At 27.8% G+C, this 20,602-nt stretch overlaps 2 protein-coding genes across 2 annotated transcripts; both read right to left on the bottom strand.

Moving 5' to 3' along the window:
* Positions 1-5,675: 5,675 nt before the first annotated feature.
* LOC113554827 (elongator complex protein 1) lies at positions 5,676-17,618 on the bottom strand. Its single transcript, XM_026958880.1, has 17 exons — positions 16,839-17,618; positions 16,631-16,770; positions 16,277-16,553; positions 16,101-16,215; positions 9,704-9,789; positions 9,404-9,548; positions 9,014-9,332; positions 8,321-8,939; positions 8,009-8,234; positions 7,647-7,817; positions 7,375-7,571; positions 7,170-7,310; positions 7,047-7,104; positions 6,841-6,974; positions 5,999-6,129; positions 5,891-5,915; positions 5,676-5,810 (listed from the first exon to the last, which is right to left on the bottom strand). The coding sequence occupies exons 1-17, from the start codon at positions 17,539-17,541 to the stop codon at positions 5,743-5,745; spliced, it is 3,555 nt and encodes a 1,184-aa protein (XP_026814681.1). The 5' UTR covers positions 17,542-17,618; the 3' UTR covers positions 5,676-5,742.
* LOC113554828 (DNA-directed RNA polymerase II subunit RPB2) lies at positions 11,151-14,992 on the bottom strand. The gene is made up of 2 exons (XM_026958881.1): positions 11,618-14,992; positions 11,151-11,556 (listed from the first exon to the last, which is right to left on the bottom strand). The coding sequence occupies exons 1-2, from the start codon at positions 14,860-14,862 to the stop codon at positions 11,268-11,270; spliced, it is 3,534 nt and encodes a 1,177-aa protein (XP_026814682.1). The 5' UTR covers positions 14,863-14,992; the 3' UTR covers positions 11,151-11,267.
* Positions 17,619-20,602: the final 2,984 nt, after the last annotated feature.

The following is a 20,602-nucleotide window of genomic DNA, read 5'->3' as shown; positions in this document are numbered from 1 at the left end:
CTTGCTAAAAATCTTATCTATTGTAAAAAAACCAACATACGAATACAGATAATGTTCTCACCATCAAGTTTAATAAACTCTAATTTTTAAACTGACGGAGCTAAACGTGATCTGTTGAGCGTAAATTTGCTGTTACGCACTTATAAGACGGAGCAACACATGCGAGTGTTCAGTCCTCTTAACTCCAAATAAAAATTTCGCTTTGACTACTGCCTACTGGTTTTTACTTTTGGTTTTAATAAATTGCACTGAAGCGGAAAGTTGAACGAATATTTATACATTCATAGGTCACAAACGGATTACTCAAATTAAATACTGTAAAAGTTACAACTATTTTTTTTCAAAATGATCATAAATTAACGTTTTTGAATTATTTATTTTTTGTACAAAAACTTATCATAACTTCATGATACACCTTGTTTAGTCAAAAATTGTACATCACACCTGTGAAAAGACAAATCGGTTCTACCAATATTTTTAGCTTTGCCTGGGCCCTGGATAGTAAATAGTTATTGACGTTATTGCATACGGCAACTGCACAAGGCACAACATTAACCACCTTTATATTTCGGGATTGCCATTAAAACAAACTAATTTATTATAAAAACAACAAAATCTCAATAATAACATTTTTTATTTTGTATACCAGGAACATAAAAAATCACACCACAGTGTAAACAAGCCTGTAAAAATGCGTGTAAACATTATACGTGCTATAGCAAGCAAACAATTTTGTACGACGGGTGACGTCACGGCACAATTTCTCCCACTCCCACTTTTATCGAAATATCGGTATGAGGCAACCTGTATAATCTATAAACCTTGGCCAATATCTCCGAAAACCTATATAATTTAAATCATTTAAATCAAAACATTTTATTTCTAGACGTTGCAAAGGCATTTGACACCGTTTGGCATCACGGATTACTGTTTAAACAAAAAAAAATATTCCCAACTCCATATTATCTACTCTTAAAATCACACATTGAAAACAGAATACTCTGAGTCAGAATCAACACCAAACTATCAACCCACCGGTCACCACGAAGTTCTAGCTGGCGTTCCATAAGGTAGCGACATTGCCCTATTCTTCTATATTTTCTACACTGCCGATATTCCAGTTAATCAGTTCACTCTTATCGGAACTTACGTAGTCGATACAGCCATACTTTGACCATATCGGCTATCATTGACAGTCAACAAATCCAAACCCACATGAACATGTTTTGGTTCAATTCATGGGGAAAAAATCAATGAAACTAAGTCATTGCGTATTATTTTTTCCCTACAACCACAAGACTGCCCGCTGATCACCTTGGACAATTCCATTATTCTACATTTCACTCAAGTTAAATACCTAGGTCTCACACATAAGACTTATTTGGAGTCCTTACCTCAAGGGTTAACGAAAAAAGTTAAACAGTAGATTTTACTTACTAAGGCCCTTACTAAGATCTAACATCAACATTCAAAACAAAATTCTTATTTACAAATGTTTCTTTCGTTCCATTTAGACATATGGCATTATAGGTACTCCAGAGTACCTATGATTGAGTAACGATTCAAGCATTCCGATCAATTTGTCTGCATAATGCGTATCATTGGCTCATTGCTAAAACTCCTTGGTACGTAACGAACAAATTACTCCACGATGACCTCTAAATCAGCCATCAATTTCTACAAAAGGTTTCATGGATAATTCTTCGTGAACCACAACCACCTCATTTCATAACTGGCCTCAAAGACACACTTCACGAAAATCCTACAAAACGTCTCAAACGCAGTGGTGCAGAACCCTTTTTAATCAATAAAATATAATTATATTTTTCATAAAATACCTTAACTCATTGTAAAAGATGACTTGACTGCGAATCTTCCTTCAAGTCACTCAAAGCCATTTTTATTATTTATTTACCAATTCGTTTTTACTTATAGACTATCGTATATAATGTACAGATTGTAAATTTTTAATAAATGCCATTAAAAAAAAAAATTGGATAAAAAGATAACGAACAACTGCAAATTAAAAAAAAGTGGGCAAGTGGGTGTCGCTCTGCTGTACAGTAGAGATGGAGAGTAGGTCACTGGTCTCTATAATGGATGTGTTATTAAATTTGAATGCAATGACAGGTATCATTGTACATGAAAAACAATTCTGAACGGAGATGATTTGTCAGTCAATGATAATTCGTAGGATATATTATATTATTACCTATATTTAAATTGTAATGTATCATTATTTTACATGATTTTGAAAAAAAATTTATTTCATACGCTCATAACATTTTTTCTATATTGACGTTGGAATTTTTTGTTATAGTTACCTGAAGGAAAACTTATGGATAACCTTGTATTGGGTTTTTTAGCTTAAGGTATAAATCACAAAAATTTTATGAATTTTTAACTTTAAAATTCCTTGCAAAGTTTTCGCGATTTTGATATATTTCGTAAAGTTTTGAACTTTAGCTTATAAACAAAAATTGTGACTAACGATTTTTGATTTTTTTTTTTTCTATGAAAAGTAAACTTATAATAAACCTTGTATTAAATTTTAAAGATTTTTTGGATAGCCAAATTTTTTTTATTGGCATTTTAAGAAAAAAACTTAGAAAAGTCGAAAATTTCAATTGCTTATAAGTAGCTTAAAAAAGGTCAAAATATTTTTAATATTTAATCATAAATAGATAACGCTAATATAAACATTTGGTGAAAATTTCAAGTATTTACAATGATTCGTTTTTGAGTTACAGCAAAATCAAAAAATCGATTTTGTCGAAAAGTGGTTATGCGTAAAAATTCCCGTTTTTCCGTTATTTTTTCAGGGTTTTTCCCGAGGCTTTTGAAAACTACTGGAAATTTTTTACTTTTGACCCCTCAAAGTACCAACTATATGAATTTTCCTATTCAAAGAGGCCAAGAGGGGCTGAAGTCAAAAATTGAAGCATTATTACTACTTCAAAATGTGATGACAGACAAAAAAAAAAATACATAACATTGTAAAATCAATGCATTCATCACTCCGTTCAGAATCTAATAATGAAGATTTTAATTTAAATGTACATAAATTGTTTTAGTCAGGGTTCACTAAGACACAAATTAATTATTTTTTAAAAGATAAAAAAACAAATTAAAAAGTATGGGAAAATGAGAATATTGTATCAGTGATAACACTCAGAAGTATTTCAACATCAGCTTATTCATATCTACTTCAAATTTTTCCGTTGACAAATGACAAGTATACAGTCATTTCAAAACTGTTGTGAACTATTTTATAATATGTTTTCATATTTTAGCCATTTTAGGTATTAGGTCTTTCTACATTAAAAAAATATGCCAAAACATTTTCCATAGTCAGGTGCATTAGATATAATATTATGTATCATGAAACAAAAACGTTATTGACATTAATTAATTAACTAATATACATTTGGTACTTTGGTAGTATTAAATAATTCTAATAATAACCTATTATTTAAGGTACATTTAAGTCTGATAGGGAAAAAATTGTTGTTGTTTTTTTTATGAAGTTTTCGTTTCGCATGATATATGTTATGATAAAGCAATTGATATTTTAATATTAATATATAAAATATTTAATTCGTGAATTATACTATAAAATTTAATTATATTGTTATAAAAATAATTAACTAAACAGAATATAATTATTATCGGCAACATAATAACACTGCAATAATGTACCTATTTTGCCTATACTATATGCCGCCAGGTAACACTTTATTTGAGGAGATATATTATTAAAAGTATATTAACTATTAAGTAAAAGTAAATGTACACTTTACACTATAATAAAATAAACATTTTTCCGCGGATTTTTTTCCTAGATTGCACAATTCATGAACTATTTATTTTTATGCTACGAATAAAATATTACACTACGTCATATTATGTGAATCGCTAGTTTGAAACGTTTTCGTTACCTGCGAGCATCAATCAACCGTAATCAGTATAAGACAGTGTAAGTCTGTAAATGTATAATGCAGCGGTTCCCAAACTATGAGGCGCACCTCCCTTGGGAGATGCAAGAATATAGCAGGGGAGGCGCAAGGTCAATATTGATATTTTTAGATTAACGATTTTTAGCAGTTGCGGTATTAAAATCTAAAAATCGGTCAAAACTTAATGTTGAAAACGAAATACGAATGGCAGTAACAACGTTGATGCCTAATTTTGAAGAATTAATAACTAGAAGCAACACCATTGTTCACATTAAAATTTTCATTGTATATCAACAGTCATCGTTTTTTTAAATAATTTTTGTTATATTAAATAATATGTATAGTTGGATTTTGGTCATCAAATTAAAAATATATGAATATTTAAATAATATGAAATCGTAATTTATTTATTTGTGAGAGGTACGATTATTTATTTTTATTTTTAGGAATGCGTGAACCAAAAAAGTTTAGTAACCGCTTGTAATAGTGTATAATACTGCTATAAGTGCTCTTTGTCTATCGCCATCAGTAACTGATCGTTGTTTGTACGATGTGAATTTCGGCTCGTAACTTTCATTTTTCATTGTGATGAATACGACTACTATGACTAATTTTTTTTTTAATAATTAAGTATTAAGTGACTGAATTGTTGACACGTGGATAATTGTAACCGGCTTCAGGTTTCAATGTTTGTAATAATATCATTCTTATTAGGCCCGTTTCACAGCCTTGTGTTTTTTGATTTAAATCTAAACTTTTGTTATGCATTATTTTCTATCATCAATTATCCGCCTCTAAAGTCTAAATAATATGTTATTGGTTTTTTAAAAATTTCACATGATCGTGTTTTTTAACAAGATACCACCTTTAAAAACGAAGTCATGCCTAGTCATATTTATACATACGACCTTTTTTGTTGGAAATTCATATGAATAATTATGATAAATTTAATGATAATATTTTTATTATTTATTATATTAATATTTTATAATACATCATAACTTTACCTATTTCTTACAAGGTTTTGTTATGTTTTTATATCGAATTCAGGGACGGATTCAGTAAAGGGGGACGCGTAAAAACCTGGAATATTAAACTCTGGAATTTAATACCAGGACTGAATGGACTGTAAAAACCTGGAATTTAATAATTTGAAATCCGTAAAAATCTCGACCGGACAAAAGTGGATCGTTAAAAATCTGGACTGTAAAAATATGTACCATACACACATATATATATATCAGTTTTAAGGGGTATGAATAGGCCATAAATATTACTCATTAATGTTTTTCGGTATACATTCAAAAATAATGTTGCCTATTTGCGTAAAATATAACCCAATCACAATCAAAAAGCGTAAAAACAATACCTTTTAAATATTATACAATTTAAAGGTAAGATTATTATCCAAGGCCCCATTTAGCCTTTTATTAATATTATTATTTTTAATTAAGTTATAATCTTTTTGAAATTATCATAACTTACTACTTAAGACTACGTGGGGACCTGGATAATAATCTTATCTTTAAATTGTATAATAGGTCAGTTCACTCTAATATAAAAACTAACAGCACAATATTGAAAATGGTGAACGAAAATTGTCTATGTCACACGTGTGTAAGACTGAGACAACACATGCAGGTTCTACGTCCTCTTAACTAAAAGATAATAAATGTTTGTATTTTTTTTGTGTGAATAATTTTTAAGAAAAACAAAGTGTTATATTTTAATTTTATATTATTGAAATATATAAAATACATACATATAAACAAAAAATGTAATTTTTTTATTCTAAAATACTTAGTTTCCAACTTTTGTCAGGTTTTATTTTTAAAGGGCTCAAAAGAATTGCATCTGAAAACAAATTTTAAGCACATCATATTTATCAATTTATTATTCATTATTTTTGTATTTAAGATATTATTATTCGTTACCTTCTATAATCTGTTCAGTTTCGTTCTAAAAATAAAACAATAATACACATTTTTAACTGATCATAATTGTATTAATAATTAATAATATAAAATGTATAAAATACTTACAAAAATCGGCCAAATAGTTGATTTGTGATCAAAAATAGAAGCCTGAAAGGATTCCAATGTTGTTTGTAAAACATGACCTATATCGAATTCTTCAAATCTCACGAGTAATAAACTTATAGTTTTTACATTATCTATAAAAAAATAAAAATATATATACACATATTATTCTATTTAATTCAAAAGGGCATTATAATTTCTTTATTGAGATGAAGGTATTATAATGTATTGTAAAAAATAAGACTCAGCGACAACAAAACTATGAGTGACTGTAGAAAGAAAAATAAAGAAACTGTTTGTTAGAAATTTTTTTAATACTTTTAAGAATGTTATTAATAATAAAATATACGACTAAAAGAAAAAAAATAAACAGCAATTTCTTAAAAACCAAAATAAAAAATAACTGATAAGTACAGAATATTATTCTTTATAATTTATGTGTGATACTTTAAATCCTATAATGTGTAATCCCATGAATGAAATAGAGAATTTTTTCTACATTGTATTATATTATGTATTTAAGACAGTGTTTTATTTTATTGTTACTAATAGGTCTTCTCAAGAGAATATTAGCACAATATTTGTTTTTTTTTCATAGACGAGACAAATTCATAATTTAGAGAAAATATTTAACAAATTGCCAGACACTCAAAAATATTATTCTTTATAATTTTTGTTATGGGTGGTTTACTTTAAGATTAATCAAATATATATATATATATATATATAAAAAAAATAATGCATAAATGCATTTTGTCCATGTTGAGCATTAAGTCAAAGAGAGAAAATAAAATATAATTTATTGACACCCTTTTGAGGTAAAATATTTAAAATGAACAAATAACCTTTAAAATTTTCAAGCTTTTCAATAATTTGTTTCAAGGTCAAAACTATAGTGGGCTCTTCTCGAAAATTCCCTTTTTTCAAATTCCACATTTTACGTTGTTGTTTACGGGCACTTCTACAGCTAGTCCGAGTGCTATAAATTAAAGTACAATATGATTAATAAAAAATTGGTTATTATATAAGTAATTTAGTAAATATACTGTACCTTGATGTACGATAAGATGATACGCTACTAATTTCTGAACTTGTATCATTTAAATTATCTATAAGACCACAACATGTTACATACTTATTTAAAATTTAAATATTTAATTGTACAAAAAATTACCATAAGGAGATGTTTCACAAGAATTTTCTTTTCTAACTTCAACTAAACGTTTTGCTAGAGTAACAAAACTTTCATTTTGTGAATTAATATCAGAGATAAGATTTTGAGCAGTATTTAAACAAGATAATTTAATACATTTTTCTGAAAAACATAATAGTTATAAGTTAAATAATAAGTGTAAATATAAAACAATCTTAACGCATACCTAAATCACTATCAAGTAATGATCTAGATCGAGCTAAATATAATGCATGAGTATAATCTTGAGCTTTGATGCAATAATCCACAGCTAATTTAGAATCCTTCAACTCAAATTCAGCAAAATCAGCAGCTTCTCTGAACTTTAGAGTAGATGATAAAGTAGATAAAATGTTTGCTTTAATTTTTTTGATTTCTGAGTCACTAAACAATAATTATTTTATGTTTTATTATATCAAAAATAAGAATGATGACAATAATTATAATAGTATTATTTACTCAAAATTTAGTTCATAAGACAACTCTAAAGATTCTTTCCAAAATCCAGCTTTTAAATAAGAGCCAATAGCCTTATTACGTTCAATACTTTGGTTGTATATTAAGGCTGCATGTTTATAATCCATTTTAGAATATAATAAATCCGCAAAATGTTTTGCAATTGTTTTGTATCTTAAAAAAAAAATAAATGCATAATAAATTTAAAAAAAATAGCCCTATAGTTCTATATAATTTTCAAGTAACCAGCTTATTTTTATTCTCATAAAAATTACATTTTACACATTTAAAGTGAATTAAAATATGGTAATAGATCATTCTTTAATTTTAAGATTTTTGGATTAATAAAAGTTATTTTCACTTACTCATTTTGATCTCTATTAAATAATGTTAATGCATAAGAATAGAGATTGTTATCTATAATATATTTCAAACATTTTTCAAACTGCCCTCCACAATTAACTAAATTCTTTATGGCCAATTCTTTATTTCCTAATTTATCATCAATCGTAAAACGCATTAAATGATATTCCATTTTTTCTAATTCTTTTAAAAATGGTACATACTCTTTTGGATCGAGTTGAGAATTATCTAATAATACAATGTGAAAATAAATTAGTAAAAATTATGCAAAAGTATTGAAACACATAAACTAATTAAATATAATATATACTTACTAATAATTTTCATAGCCATTTCTAAATTATATTCAGCAAGTGATGCTTTATACAATTGATCTACATCGACTAAGAATAATAAGTGTTTTAAATAGTCATTATTCATTGATGCTAAATTTAATGCTAAATCGAAACGTTTTAATTTTACATAGCACCCAAGTAATGGAAAAGCATATTTATCTTTGTCGAGTTTTTCCATAGTGTTCATTAATCGTGAACATATTGTGAACACTTTACTATCTAATTCTTTAACATTGTTTTCTTGAAATTGAGAAGCATAAACAGTATTCAAGTAATTTTTATCTTCTAATTCGGTAACAAATAAACTTATCCAAGATGGGTCTTTTACTTGGATTATAAATTTGTTTAGATCATCAATAAACTTTAAAGGATCTAAATCGCATAATACATTAAGATTTATACGTTCCTTGCGCAAAAGATCAAATGCTATTAAATATTTTTGATCTTGAATAAGTTCAACAGCAGACAAAATTGTTAAAGGTCTTGGCTTAATTGTTTCTAAATTACCTCTTGGTAATTGTAATATAACCGAATTACCAGTTACTGTTATAATTTTTGAACCAGATTCAACTCGTCTGTGATATTGATCATCATTATCCTGAAACATGCATTCAATTTAACTTATAAGTTACAAACTAAGAATTATATAATAACCAATATTTTTTTTATTACTTTAGTAGGATTTATATTATGTACAATCAGCCTTTGATTTAATGTGGCAGCTAATACAAAAGGATATCGAATACAGAATGATCCTATATTATTAAGAATCACTTTATCATTTTCAAAAAGTCTTTTGGATACACCAAGAGCATAGATTTTATTGTCCATTACACTTAAATGTGTACATTCTTCGGGTAAATAAAGATAGGGATCAATTATATTCATTTGTTCGTTCCACAACAATAATTGCCCATTTGATAGCTGAATCAAGGCTCCTTTAGCGTGGTTTAGAATTGATACAATTGGTAGTTCAACATTATGTTTAGTTCTATAAATAAATAAATAAATATCATAACTTTTATCTGTACTAATAAAATACAAATTGGTAATAAAATGTACATGTTTTTGAAACCATCATCAATTTTAGCAACACATATGTGATGAATACTTCCAACTTCTGATAAACTAAATATAACAGTATTTTCATTTAACCAAAACCAGTGGTTAAATATTCCAGACATATTTGATACTCTGTAAATGGTATCTAAAAATATTAAATAAAACAATATTTATTTATTAGTAATTTCAGAATAAAAAATAAAATAAAATTTTTGAAGAGCGTTATTATTTTTATCCAAACTACTTTTAAAATATTTAAATTTATATAAAAATATATTACTTTTATATAGAATTACTTACTGCTTTTTACATAACATTCTTCCTTATAATGATAAAAGTGAACAGTCTGATCAGAAGTAATGATACAAATATCATTTCCATTTTTACTGTAAGAATACAAATTAAAAATAAATCAAATTATTTTATACATTTTAATTAAGTATTAGTGATTGTTTTGCTATTAATTAGTAGATCACACAATTTAATTGTCTAAATAACATGATAATATGTAATAATATGAGTATTTCATGCAATATCAAATTCAGATTTTAAGAAAACTAGATTTTACTCATTAATCATTGTTTTATGTATATTATGAGGCAAAATATTTAAGGATAAGCTATTGATCCAAATATTATTTACAATTTATCTAGTTAACATCAGATATTTTGGTATGTATTTTGAATTAAAGTAATGTAGTTATTTTAAATTATAATATAATACATATACAATATATTTTAAACACTAATAAAATATATACAGTCAGTGGTGTAAAACTCAGACTTTTTTTTTAAGCGAAATCTAAAATTATTGTCTATTTGACTTTTAACTTGTATGTCTCACGCTATCAGGCAACAATTATATTATATATAACAGCTCAACTTTATTAACCCACTAATAAGTGGAGCATTTAAGAAGTGAAGTGATTGTTCCACATGTCATGTGAGTTCGGTACCACTATATACAGTGTTTCTTTTAAAGGCAAACACTCATTAATTCAAAATCTATAGATGTTTTTGAAAATATTCTTCTTACATAATTTCTAGTTGAAATAAAACAATATACATTTTTAATTTCATATTTTGATATACAAAAATCAAAATTCGGACGAGTAGTTCATGAGTTATAACTACTATATACTAAGTATTTAAATTTTTGGCGAGTAGAGAAGCAGACCAACATTTTGTGAACTATCCACAATTTGCATACTACACCACTTTAATTATTGAAATTATAAATACTTATAACAGTCATAACTCATAAACTATTTTAAATTTCGATTTTTATGTATTAAAATACTATGAAAAATGTAAGTTGTAATTTAAAAAATTAAAAAGCATAAGGATTTATAGAGATAAAAAGTATTAAAAATATAATTTTATTTAAACTGTAAATTATTCAAGAAAAATATTAATAAATTTTGAAACGTGACGTTGCTTGATTAAAAAATGACCTTGTATATTTTATTATTTATTTTTAAGTACCTATATCCATGGATTAGTTTTCTTAAAAAATTACAACCTATATAACACAATATTAAATATTTGAAATATTTCTTTAATAGCTAATAAACCAAAAAAAAAAAATTTTAGGATTGATTCAATTTTAAAACAATGGTGAATTAAAAATATAACAGGAATAAAATAATATTATTATTTTAAAATAAACTAAGAATAATATTTATCAAAATAAGAATACACTTTATTATAAAATATTTTTATTTAACACATTAAATTACAACTTTAATATTGATTTTTTTACTTTTTTTTTTATACAGTTTATTACGTTTATTATAATAATATAATACAATTAAAGTATAATTAAAGTTAAATGTATCAGTCACATCTGAGCTAGTCATATAAATTTAGTTAGTGACCATCAACCTTGGAGCGATGTTCATTGACATTAATTCTTGGAATAACAACTTTGCTGCATATGGTAATTTTACTTGTGAAATCTGAGTTTTATTTTTACATCCCTTACATTCAAAAGTATTATTTCTTAGATTTGCAATTGCAATTAAGCCACAGAAATTACATATATGAATACGGTAAGGGTCAGATACTTCAAATAAACGTTCACGTAAAAATTGTGCAGCACCGTGTGCTATTTGACAATCTCGTTCCATCTCCCCAAAACGTAATCCACCATCCCTAAAAAATAAAAATGTATTTAATATTTAATTAATATAGCATTTAAATAATAAAATCTTACCTTGCTCTTCCTTCCATAGGTTGCCGTACTAAAATTTGAACTGGTCCTCTTGCTCTTGAATGTATCTTATCATCCACCATGTGTTTAAGACGTTGATAATAAGTCGGCCCTAAGAATATTTGAGCGTTAATTTTTCTTCCAGAAAAGCCATTATACATAACTTCATTTCCTCGTAGATGATAACCATATTCTTGTAATAAAGTTGAAATTTTTTGTACATTTACAGCATCATTAAATGGCGTAGCATCACCAATTTCTCCTTTATTTGCAGACACTTTTCCTTGTAAGCACTCAATTAAATGTCCAATTGTCATACGGGAAGGGATAGCGTGAGGATTAATAATAATATCAGGTGTGATGCCTTCACAAGTGAAAGGCATATCTTCTTGTCTGTATTGTATTCCACATGTTCCTTTTTGACCGTGCCTTGAAGCAAATTTATCACCAATTTGAGGTATTCTTTCAGAGCGAACTCGAATCTTACAAAATTTGTAACCTTCCGAATTTAATGTTAATAAAACTTGATCAATGAGACCAGTTTCACTATTTCTTAAAAATGTACTACAATCTCGTTTGGAATATTTTTTTGTAGTTCCTTCAAGTTCATCTTCATTATCTGGAAGAGTCATTGTTTTTCCAATAATAACATCATCGCCAGACACTCTGAGACCGGGAGATATTATACCATCATCATCTAACTTATCATAAATGGCATTTCTCATACCTTGACATGATTGGCGATTTGGTTTTTCAAAGACCTCTTCCTGATCTCCAATTCGTTTTGATTCAGAATCTTTATAAGAACGGAAAAATACAGACCGGAAGAATCCTCTTTCTACTGCAGAAGCATTTAATATTACACTATCTTCTTGATTATAACCAGTATAACATAAAATTGCTACAATAGAATTAATACCAGCTGGCAGTTCTCTGAAACGTAAATACTCCATAGATCTTGTCGTTACAAGAGGTTTATGTGGATAATAAAGAACATGAGCTAAAGTATCCATTCGAACATGATAATTGGTTATGTAGACACCCATGGCTTGTTTACCCATAGCACTTTGATATGTATTCCTAGGGCTTTGATTGTGATCAGGGAATGGAATGATGGATGCACATACTCCTAATATCATAGCTGGATGAATTTCACAATGTGTGTAAGTTGTACAGTATGCATATTCTTTTTCTTGTCTTAAATCATCAGGTGACATAGCAATCATTGTAGTTTCTTCTTCCAAAGTATCAATATATTCAACTACACCATTGGATACAAGCACTTGCCATCCATAATTGTTATAATCACGCTCTTTTAAGCTGTCAATATGACGTTTTTTTAGCAATAATTTTCCATTTTCAACAATAAGCAATGGTCGACAAATACGACCAGCATCTGTATAAATTCTAATTTCACGATCACGTATATCACGAATAATACTAACTTCACTTACAATGATGTCCATTTGTCGTCGAAGTTTTCTCAAAGTACCCATAAGTTGTTCAGGATCACGATGAATACCAACCCAACATCCATTTACAAATATTTTAGTGGCATCTACAATTGCCGAAGGAGCAATTTCTTCCAAGTTTTCCATACTCCATTCTTCTAAAAATTCCAAAATTGGTGATGGCTGAGAGCCAACAGATATATAAGCCATCAAGGCAAGATTTTTTACCAAACCAACAGCAGCTCCTTCTGGGGTTTCTGCTGGGCATAACATACCCCATAGAGTATTGTGCAACTGCCTAGGTTTTGCTAATTTTCCATCTCGCCCAATAGGAGAATTCACACGTCTTAAATGTGATAATGTTGAGGCAAATGTAAGTCTGTTTAATACTTGTGATACACCAGCCCTTGCTTGATGGGCTTTCTTTTGATCGCCCCAATTTCCTGTAGCTAATGAATACCTAAGACCATCAGTAATAAGTTTTGTTTTAATTGCTAGATCTAAATTAAAATCTTTTCCACGATCAATGAATTTTTGAGCATACATACGCACTTCTTTCATTAAATTTTTGAACAATCCTCTAAATAAAAATGCCAATAAAGGTCCAGCCAAATCCAAACGTTTGTTACCATAATGATCTCTGTCATCTAATTCACGTCTACCAAGTGAAGCTAAGAGAAGACGATGAACCATATATCCCAAGAAATATGCCTTTTTTGTTTCACAAAAATCTGACACACCCACGTGAGGTAACATTTCTTTTTGAAGGATTTCTCTAGCATACTTAATACGTTTATCTTTAGTTACTCCGGGTCTTGCTCCACGGGAACCAATAAAATTTAACGCAACATTTTGTTCTTGTATAACAAAAGCTTCATCTAAAGATGGTTTCACCATTTCCATCATTTCTGGATCATCAAAATCATAAATTATGTGTTCTAATATATCACGATCGGCTACAAATCCTAAAGCTCTAAACACAATCATAATAGGTATTTCTTGTTTAATATATGGCAATATTGCAATTATTCTTTGACCAATAGCAGATTTCTTTATACTTTGACCACCACGAGCCATCATATTAACCCAAAGAGTAGAAGTTGGACGAGATGAATGTTCTAAACAAGATCTTATTTCAGCCTTAAATGCATATTTTCCATCTTTCATACTAAAAACATACACAGTATTTGTAGCCATTTTTTCCTGAGCAATTAATACTTTTTCGGACCCGTTAATAATGAAATAACCTCCAGGATCTAATGGACATTCATTTAACTCAGTCAAATCACGATCGTTTAATCCAAATAGTAGACAATATGTTGACCTTAACATTATAGGTATTTTACCTATGAATGATTTAGAATGTTGAGTGACAACTGGTTCTTCACCATCTTTAATCACAGTTTTTGTAATATCTACATAAAGTGGAGCAGAATATGTTAAATTACGTAATCTAGCTTCATTAGGCATCATAGGAGATGGCGAACCATCTTTTTCCCAATGAGTAGGTTTAGATAAGTAAATCTGTTCAAACTTAATTTGATACTTAGTAGGAGTATCAATTTCGCCATGTGTATGTTGCGATTCAGCTTGTAACTCAATTTGAGGAGAGTCTTCTACAATACGCTGCACGGACATTTGAATAAATTCATCAAACGAGTCCAATTGTTGTCTAACAAGACCCTTTTCATCGAAATAAGAATTGATTACTATCCAGCAAGCTTCTTGCCAAAGTTCACTTGAAATTTCTTCGGTCTCTTCTTCTTCTTCATATTCATCGTCGCCCAAGTCGTACATGTTGTTTAATAGGATTCCCGACTTTTTAAAAATAATTTATAACTACTTAATATTTAGTGTGTTACTGAAATAATTAATTACACAAGTTAGAACGCGTTTACCGTTTGAAAACATTCAACAATAATCATTATTCATTTACACACAACATTCAATCTACCATATTATCAAAAGAAAATGAAATAAATTCCAAAGAGTATATATAATTTTTATAGGTTATATTAATATGGCTATGATAAAATACGCGGCCAGATTTGAATAATGAAACAAAAAAGAATCTCGGAACATTAATTACATATTCATTGAACAGATTCAATAAATGAACAAAGATTAATACTGAATAAATTTGTTTTATGACCACTATTTAAAAAAAATTGTAGAGGTCGCAATTGCTAAGATGAACTTGGACAAGTACAAATATTTGAATAAACCAAATTATTTTTTTAATTTAATGATTTATCCTGAGTAGTTTTTTTTTTATTCAATATCTCAATATAACATTATTATAAAAAATTAATAAAAATTAAGATATTTTGTTTTAAATTGTGTAAAAATTAAACAATTAAAACCAATATACAGTGACAATTAGTTAAACAATTGTATACTTTACTAAAGACACAACCTTGCATATTTTTATATTTAAACTTTATTTTGCAATTAGATTCAACAATTAAAAATGGAAAAATAGTAGATGAGATGGTAAAATGTTAATGCAAAGTTTGCAAACTTAAGAGGGTGAAAATCATGTCAATTACATCAGTCATTTAATGAGGGTGAAATAGGATGAAAGACCTTGGAAGTTATAATACTAAAATGTGTATTGTTAATTAAAAACTATTAATGTTTTAATTATATTATCTAAATTATAGATATAAAATGAGGTTTAAATAGGTAAAACATAGTGTTTAAGTTTCTTTTATATATAAGTACCATTTTAACCCATATTTATTTTAATATTTTACTGAACAGGTTTTTAACGAATAATCTTATGTTATACTGTAATGTAATAATTATAATAACACTCTATGATTGTTTTTACTATCATAGTAATACTATAATTTGCCAAATTGTTTTGGCCACATTTTGAAAGAAACTAACAGATAAAAGTTAAATTATATCACTACGTTAAATATACATAATTCTTGACTAGTTACAGATAATTATTATCATTGATATTGATATAGATATGTTAGCATGTTAATAAAAATATATTAGAGACTTTTATTATCAAAATATCTTACCTTTGATTGTGAGGCATGTACAGTACACTATCCACAGGAGATTCTAGAGTTAACTTAACATCAAACATTGGAGGTGGTATTATAACTTGTTTAAATGGTGTTAGTAAAACTGAACCTAATAAACAAATAAAAAATAGAAAAATTTTAACAATTAAATTAAAAAATAATATACTTACAGTAATCTATGACAGCAACCCAGTCTTCGGTTCCTGGACTTGAAGTACACAAAGTTTCAGACCAATATAGTATGTAGTAATTACCATTGTTAGTAATTAGTTGTAAACTATTGTCTGGTAACCATTTTGCAGTAATAATTTTGTTTTCAATTGTCATCCATTTTTTAATCTGCCATGCATAATTAGTGCATGATAAAAATAATAAATAGTTACTATCTAAATCAGCACACTGAATACATAATATTGAAGAATCATGGTTCCACAACAACTGTTTTACCTATTATTTGTAAAGAAATAAAAACTACTAATTAGTACAGTAAAGAATAACTTAAAATAGTGTAAATATTCACTAACATTGACTGTAGATGGAATTTCAAAGTCACCATGTTTAAGTCCATTTTTTTCCATAAAACTAATAAAATATTTCTCATTTGTGTGTTGAGAAAATGATATAAGTTCTTTTGTAGTTTTCCAACTTAATACAGCTTCCACTCCTAAATCACAATAACAATAAAAATGAAAATTTGCATTAGGCCTAAAGTATAATTGTAGGGTGTTCTACCTGAAAGAGGTTCACTTATGTATTGTAGAATTCCATCTCTGTTAAATATTTTAATAAATCTCAAATTCACAACTTTGTCAAGAAATCCGATTGCAAATAATAAACTGTCAGGTCTCCAGCAGATATTTATTGAATCATCACAATGATCTCCGTCTCCAATAACTTCCTTTACTACTCTTTTGTCTTTTCCTTCTGACCCATGAAACTGTGTTTCTTTTTTTCCCCAACCAACATTTACCAATAACTTTTCTGAAAGTTCAACCTTAATAATGTTGAAATTGTTTAACATTTCAAAACAATCCGTCACTAGTGTAATATGTTCTTGGCCTGTCAGTAGAATTATGCGTTCAAAGTCAGGACTGCACAGTATATTAGAAACTACGTTTTCACACTTGTACGCAATTTCTACAATATTTTCTTGTATCAATAGTACATCGCCATTTGAACAACCAACTACAAAGGAATCCCACGGTTCGTAGTAAGCATATGACGTAATCTTAATGTTGTCGCAGTCCGAGTTGATGTACACATCTGTTGTAGATAAATCCACCACGAGACGATGTTGATCCTTTAAGTTTAAACGCCAAATGGCGCTATTAGTCGAATAACATAATTCACCGTTGGAAATTATCTGAACCGATGCAGCGTCTTTTAACTGTTCGACGTGCATTACTCTAGACTTGTGAAGCTTAAGATTTTTCATATTGAACGCGTTTTTAAAGTTAGAAATACAAAATTAGTAAATTACAAATATGAATCTGAAACTACTAAACCAGTGAAATCACCAATATCTTATCACACACGTGAATAATATTAATGAACTAGATACTAGATAGCGAATTCTCACTATCAGTTGAAGCCTGGTTGTTTGGTTTGCCTTATAATATGGTAAATATCAATTTTGTTGTATTATATTTTATTATTTCTGAACCTGTTTGATAAAACCATAGAAAAGAGATTAAAACGCTATAATGTGGCGAAAAGATGTAATTTGTTTTTCCTGTCTGCATATTAAATAAAACTCATATAAAAATACGGCTTTCTCATTGGTTCAACATTTGGCGTGATAAAATATTTTAATTATTTATTATAAATTTTATTTTTATTATTATCATAATATAGCGTCATATTAATATATTATGCATATAGTATATTGTATATATAAATAAAATATATTATTAGAGAACTTTTGGCCATAGGCGCGATTTGAGGAGGGCTTGGGTGTGCTTAGCACCCCCAATTTTGAAATTAGCACCATCAAATCGTTTCATGTTAATTTAGATTTTAATAGTAATTGGTATCCATAACCTCAAGATAACATTATAAAAAAAGATAGAGGAGCTTCAACACCATCAGTTTTTCATTGAGATTGCGCCCCTGCTTTTGGCATTTGCATAATCAGTTATACATAATTTATTTTTTATATTAAAGAAATATATGATATCTTATTATAGGTCTTACAATTAACCAAGTTTAAATTTATTTATTTGAATCAATGACTAATAAGCATTAATGATAATGCAATGTGATTTTTCATTATTCACACAAACGTCACAAACTGTAAATCTTTAAGCAAATTTCTGTAGTATATTATAAGTAGTTTTTTTTCTGTTATTCAATAAGTTATAAATTTTAGTTACCACACTCAAATAAAATAATAACAATTATAATTATTTCTATTATACGTTCATGATAAAAAAAACAAAACAAATATGTGTACTTAAGTCTGTAGACAAACATATTAAAATCTTATTAGAAACTACTTATAAAAACCATGTAATATAAAAAGTTAGGGCAGAGGATTTCTACTAGCATTTAATTATCCGACTCTAAATTCTAAATATTATGTTATTGGTTTTTTAAAAATGTCACATGATCGTGTTTTTTAACAAGATACTACCTTTAAAACGAAGTTATACCTAGTCGTATTATACTCGTATCTATACTTATACGACTTTTTTCGTTGGAAATTCATATGAATAATTTATGAACGTCATAAATTTTACTATTTTTTACAATGTTTTGTTATGTTTTTATATTAAATGCAGGGGCGGATATAATATAGAGTATAATAGACCAATTGTTGGTATATTAGGGGCCCAGCCAGTGCCGGATTAAGTGTTTCATGGGTCTTAAGCAAATAAATAGACTGGCCTAATTGGTCATATGGAAAGATAAAAGGTGCTAACACTGCTAACTACAAATTAAAAAAAAATTCATTTTTTAAATTTTATTTATGAATATAAATAATAATCGTGTCAAACATATTCTTAAATTATAGTTGAATACTAAAATATATGTATATTTATCATAGACATATAATATAATATGTCTATGATATTTATTATAAAATTAGTCACTGTCATCGTTGCAACTATTCACTTGGTTCACCTCTTCATCTATACATAATTATTTTTTTCTAGAATTTTTTTTGAAAAAGTTCAAATGACATCAAACAAGTCTAGAGATCTTACAAATTCACTCTCGATGCTTAAAATTCCAAAATTCTGCAGACTATTTTGTGATAGTGAAGATCGTAATACGGGTTTTAACAATTTTAATCGGGAAAAAGATCTTTCACCAGTACAGTTGCTACACGCCTATAGGTACACATAAGAGAAAGATATAAGCGTAATAATTTTTCAACATTTAAATCAACTATCGTCTTATACATATTAAGCAAAATATTTGTATTCTTATTTTCGTTCGTAGTAACTAATAATAGACTCTGATGAAAAATTTAATAACTGTTTGAACTCATTTGTAAAATCGTCCGAGAAATCTTTTTAACAAATTGTTTATTTCTTCTTGTATTTCTTCCATTCTTCGATTTCCATGTCCATTGAACTTTATGATAATAACTTAAAATTATTTCTCACTTAAGTATAATAAGCGTTAATTCTATTTATATAGAAATAAATGTGTGTATACAAAATACATTATATGATTTTGACAAATTCAATGAAAATCCTGGTGTAGTCTGACCATTTACATCGGCCGAATTTTGTCCCCAATAAACGGTCTAATAATTTGGTAAAATATTGAGCTGATACCGGTTCTAGTTTGACCATCGACTTGGTGTGCAAATCTACAGATTTTAAATTTTTCAAATAAAAAAAAATTATGGTCCGAATTTTTTTAAGGGCCTTAAGCAGTGCTTAATTTGCTTGTAGGTTAATCCGGCACTGCGCCCAGCACCTCTTTATCTATCTTTTATCTATACAGTATGCTTAACACTTTCTCCCCGCCAATATACATATATGACATATTACTAGTAAATAATCAGTGGTAGTATACTCGTACAGTATTACTGCAGGAGTACTGTACAGTGTACATTACCGGTAATCGGTAAAAAACCACAAGGGTAATAAACGACTAAGTGAAAAACGTTAATTTTGGTTAAAAGCACGCGCGAATTAATATCCATTATTATTAATCCGTGGTTAAAAGTTATTAAAATAATTGTCATCATAAATAAAATTATTTTTAAATTATATAAAAATTCGAAAGCACGCTTGTTGAAATAAACTTTACATTTATAGTAACTTTTTTAATATGTAAGTTATATATATATATATTATTAGAAGTAAGGCTTCAAGATCACAGGTCATTAGCCTAAAGTTATATTTGTATATCTACACAATGATACACATAGGTTGCGATAAACCAAATTTTATCGTTAAAAATGTAATCGTATTTTATACCTAGGTATCTACGAAGTTTTGATGAGCCAAGTCCATGGGCGGATAGGCCCACCGGGAAAT

This window comes from Rhopalosiphum maidis, chromosome 2 (assembly GCF_003676215.2).
Source record: "Rhopalosiphum maidis isolate BTI-1 chromosome 2, ASM367621v3, whole genome shotgun sequence".
NCBI classification, from domain to species: domain Eukaryota; kingdom Metazoa; phylum Arthropoda; class Insecta; order Hemiptera; family Aphididae; genus Rhopalosiphum; species Rhopalosiphum maidis.
The sequence above is the reverse complement of the archived record's forward strand: the minus strand, read 5'-3'. Positions and strand labels throughout refer to the sequence as shown.

Excerpts from the sequence above, each read along its gene's own strand:
- LOC113554828 (XM_026958881.1), bottom strand. The coding sequence starts at position 14,862 with ATGTACGACTTGGGCGACGATGAATATGAAGAAGAAGAAGAGACCGAA. Across the intron at positions 11,557-11,617 it reads CCTATGGAAGGAAGAGCAAG|GGATGGTGGATTACGTTTTG; the intron begins GTAAGATTTTAT and ends TTTATTTTTTAG.
- LOC113554827 (XM_026958880.1), bottom strand. The coding sequence starts at position 17,541 with ATGAAAAATCTTAAGCTTCACAAGTCTAGAGTAATGCACGTCGAACAG. Across the intron at positions 7,818-8,008 it reads TTTAATAGAGATCAAAATGA|ATACAAAACAATTGCAAAAC; the intron begins GTAAGTGAAAAT and ends TTTTTTTTTAAG. Across the intron at positions 7,572-7,646 it reads TCTTATGAACTAAATTTTGA|TGACTCAGAAATCAAAAAAA; the intron begins GTAAATAATACT and ends ATTATTGTTTAG.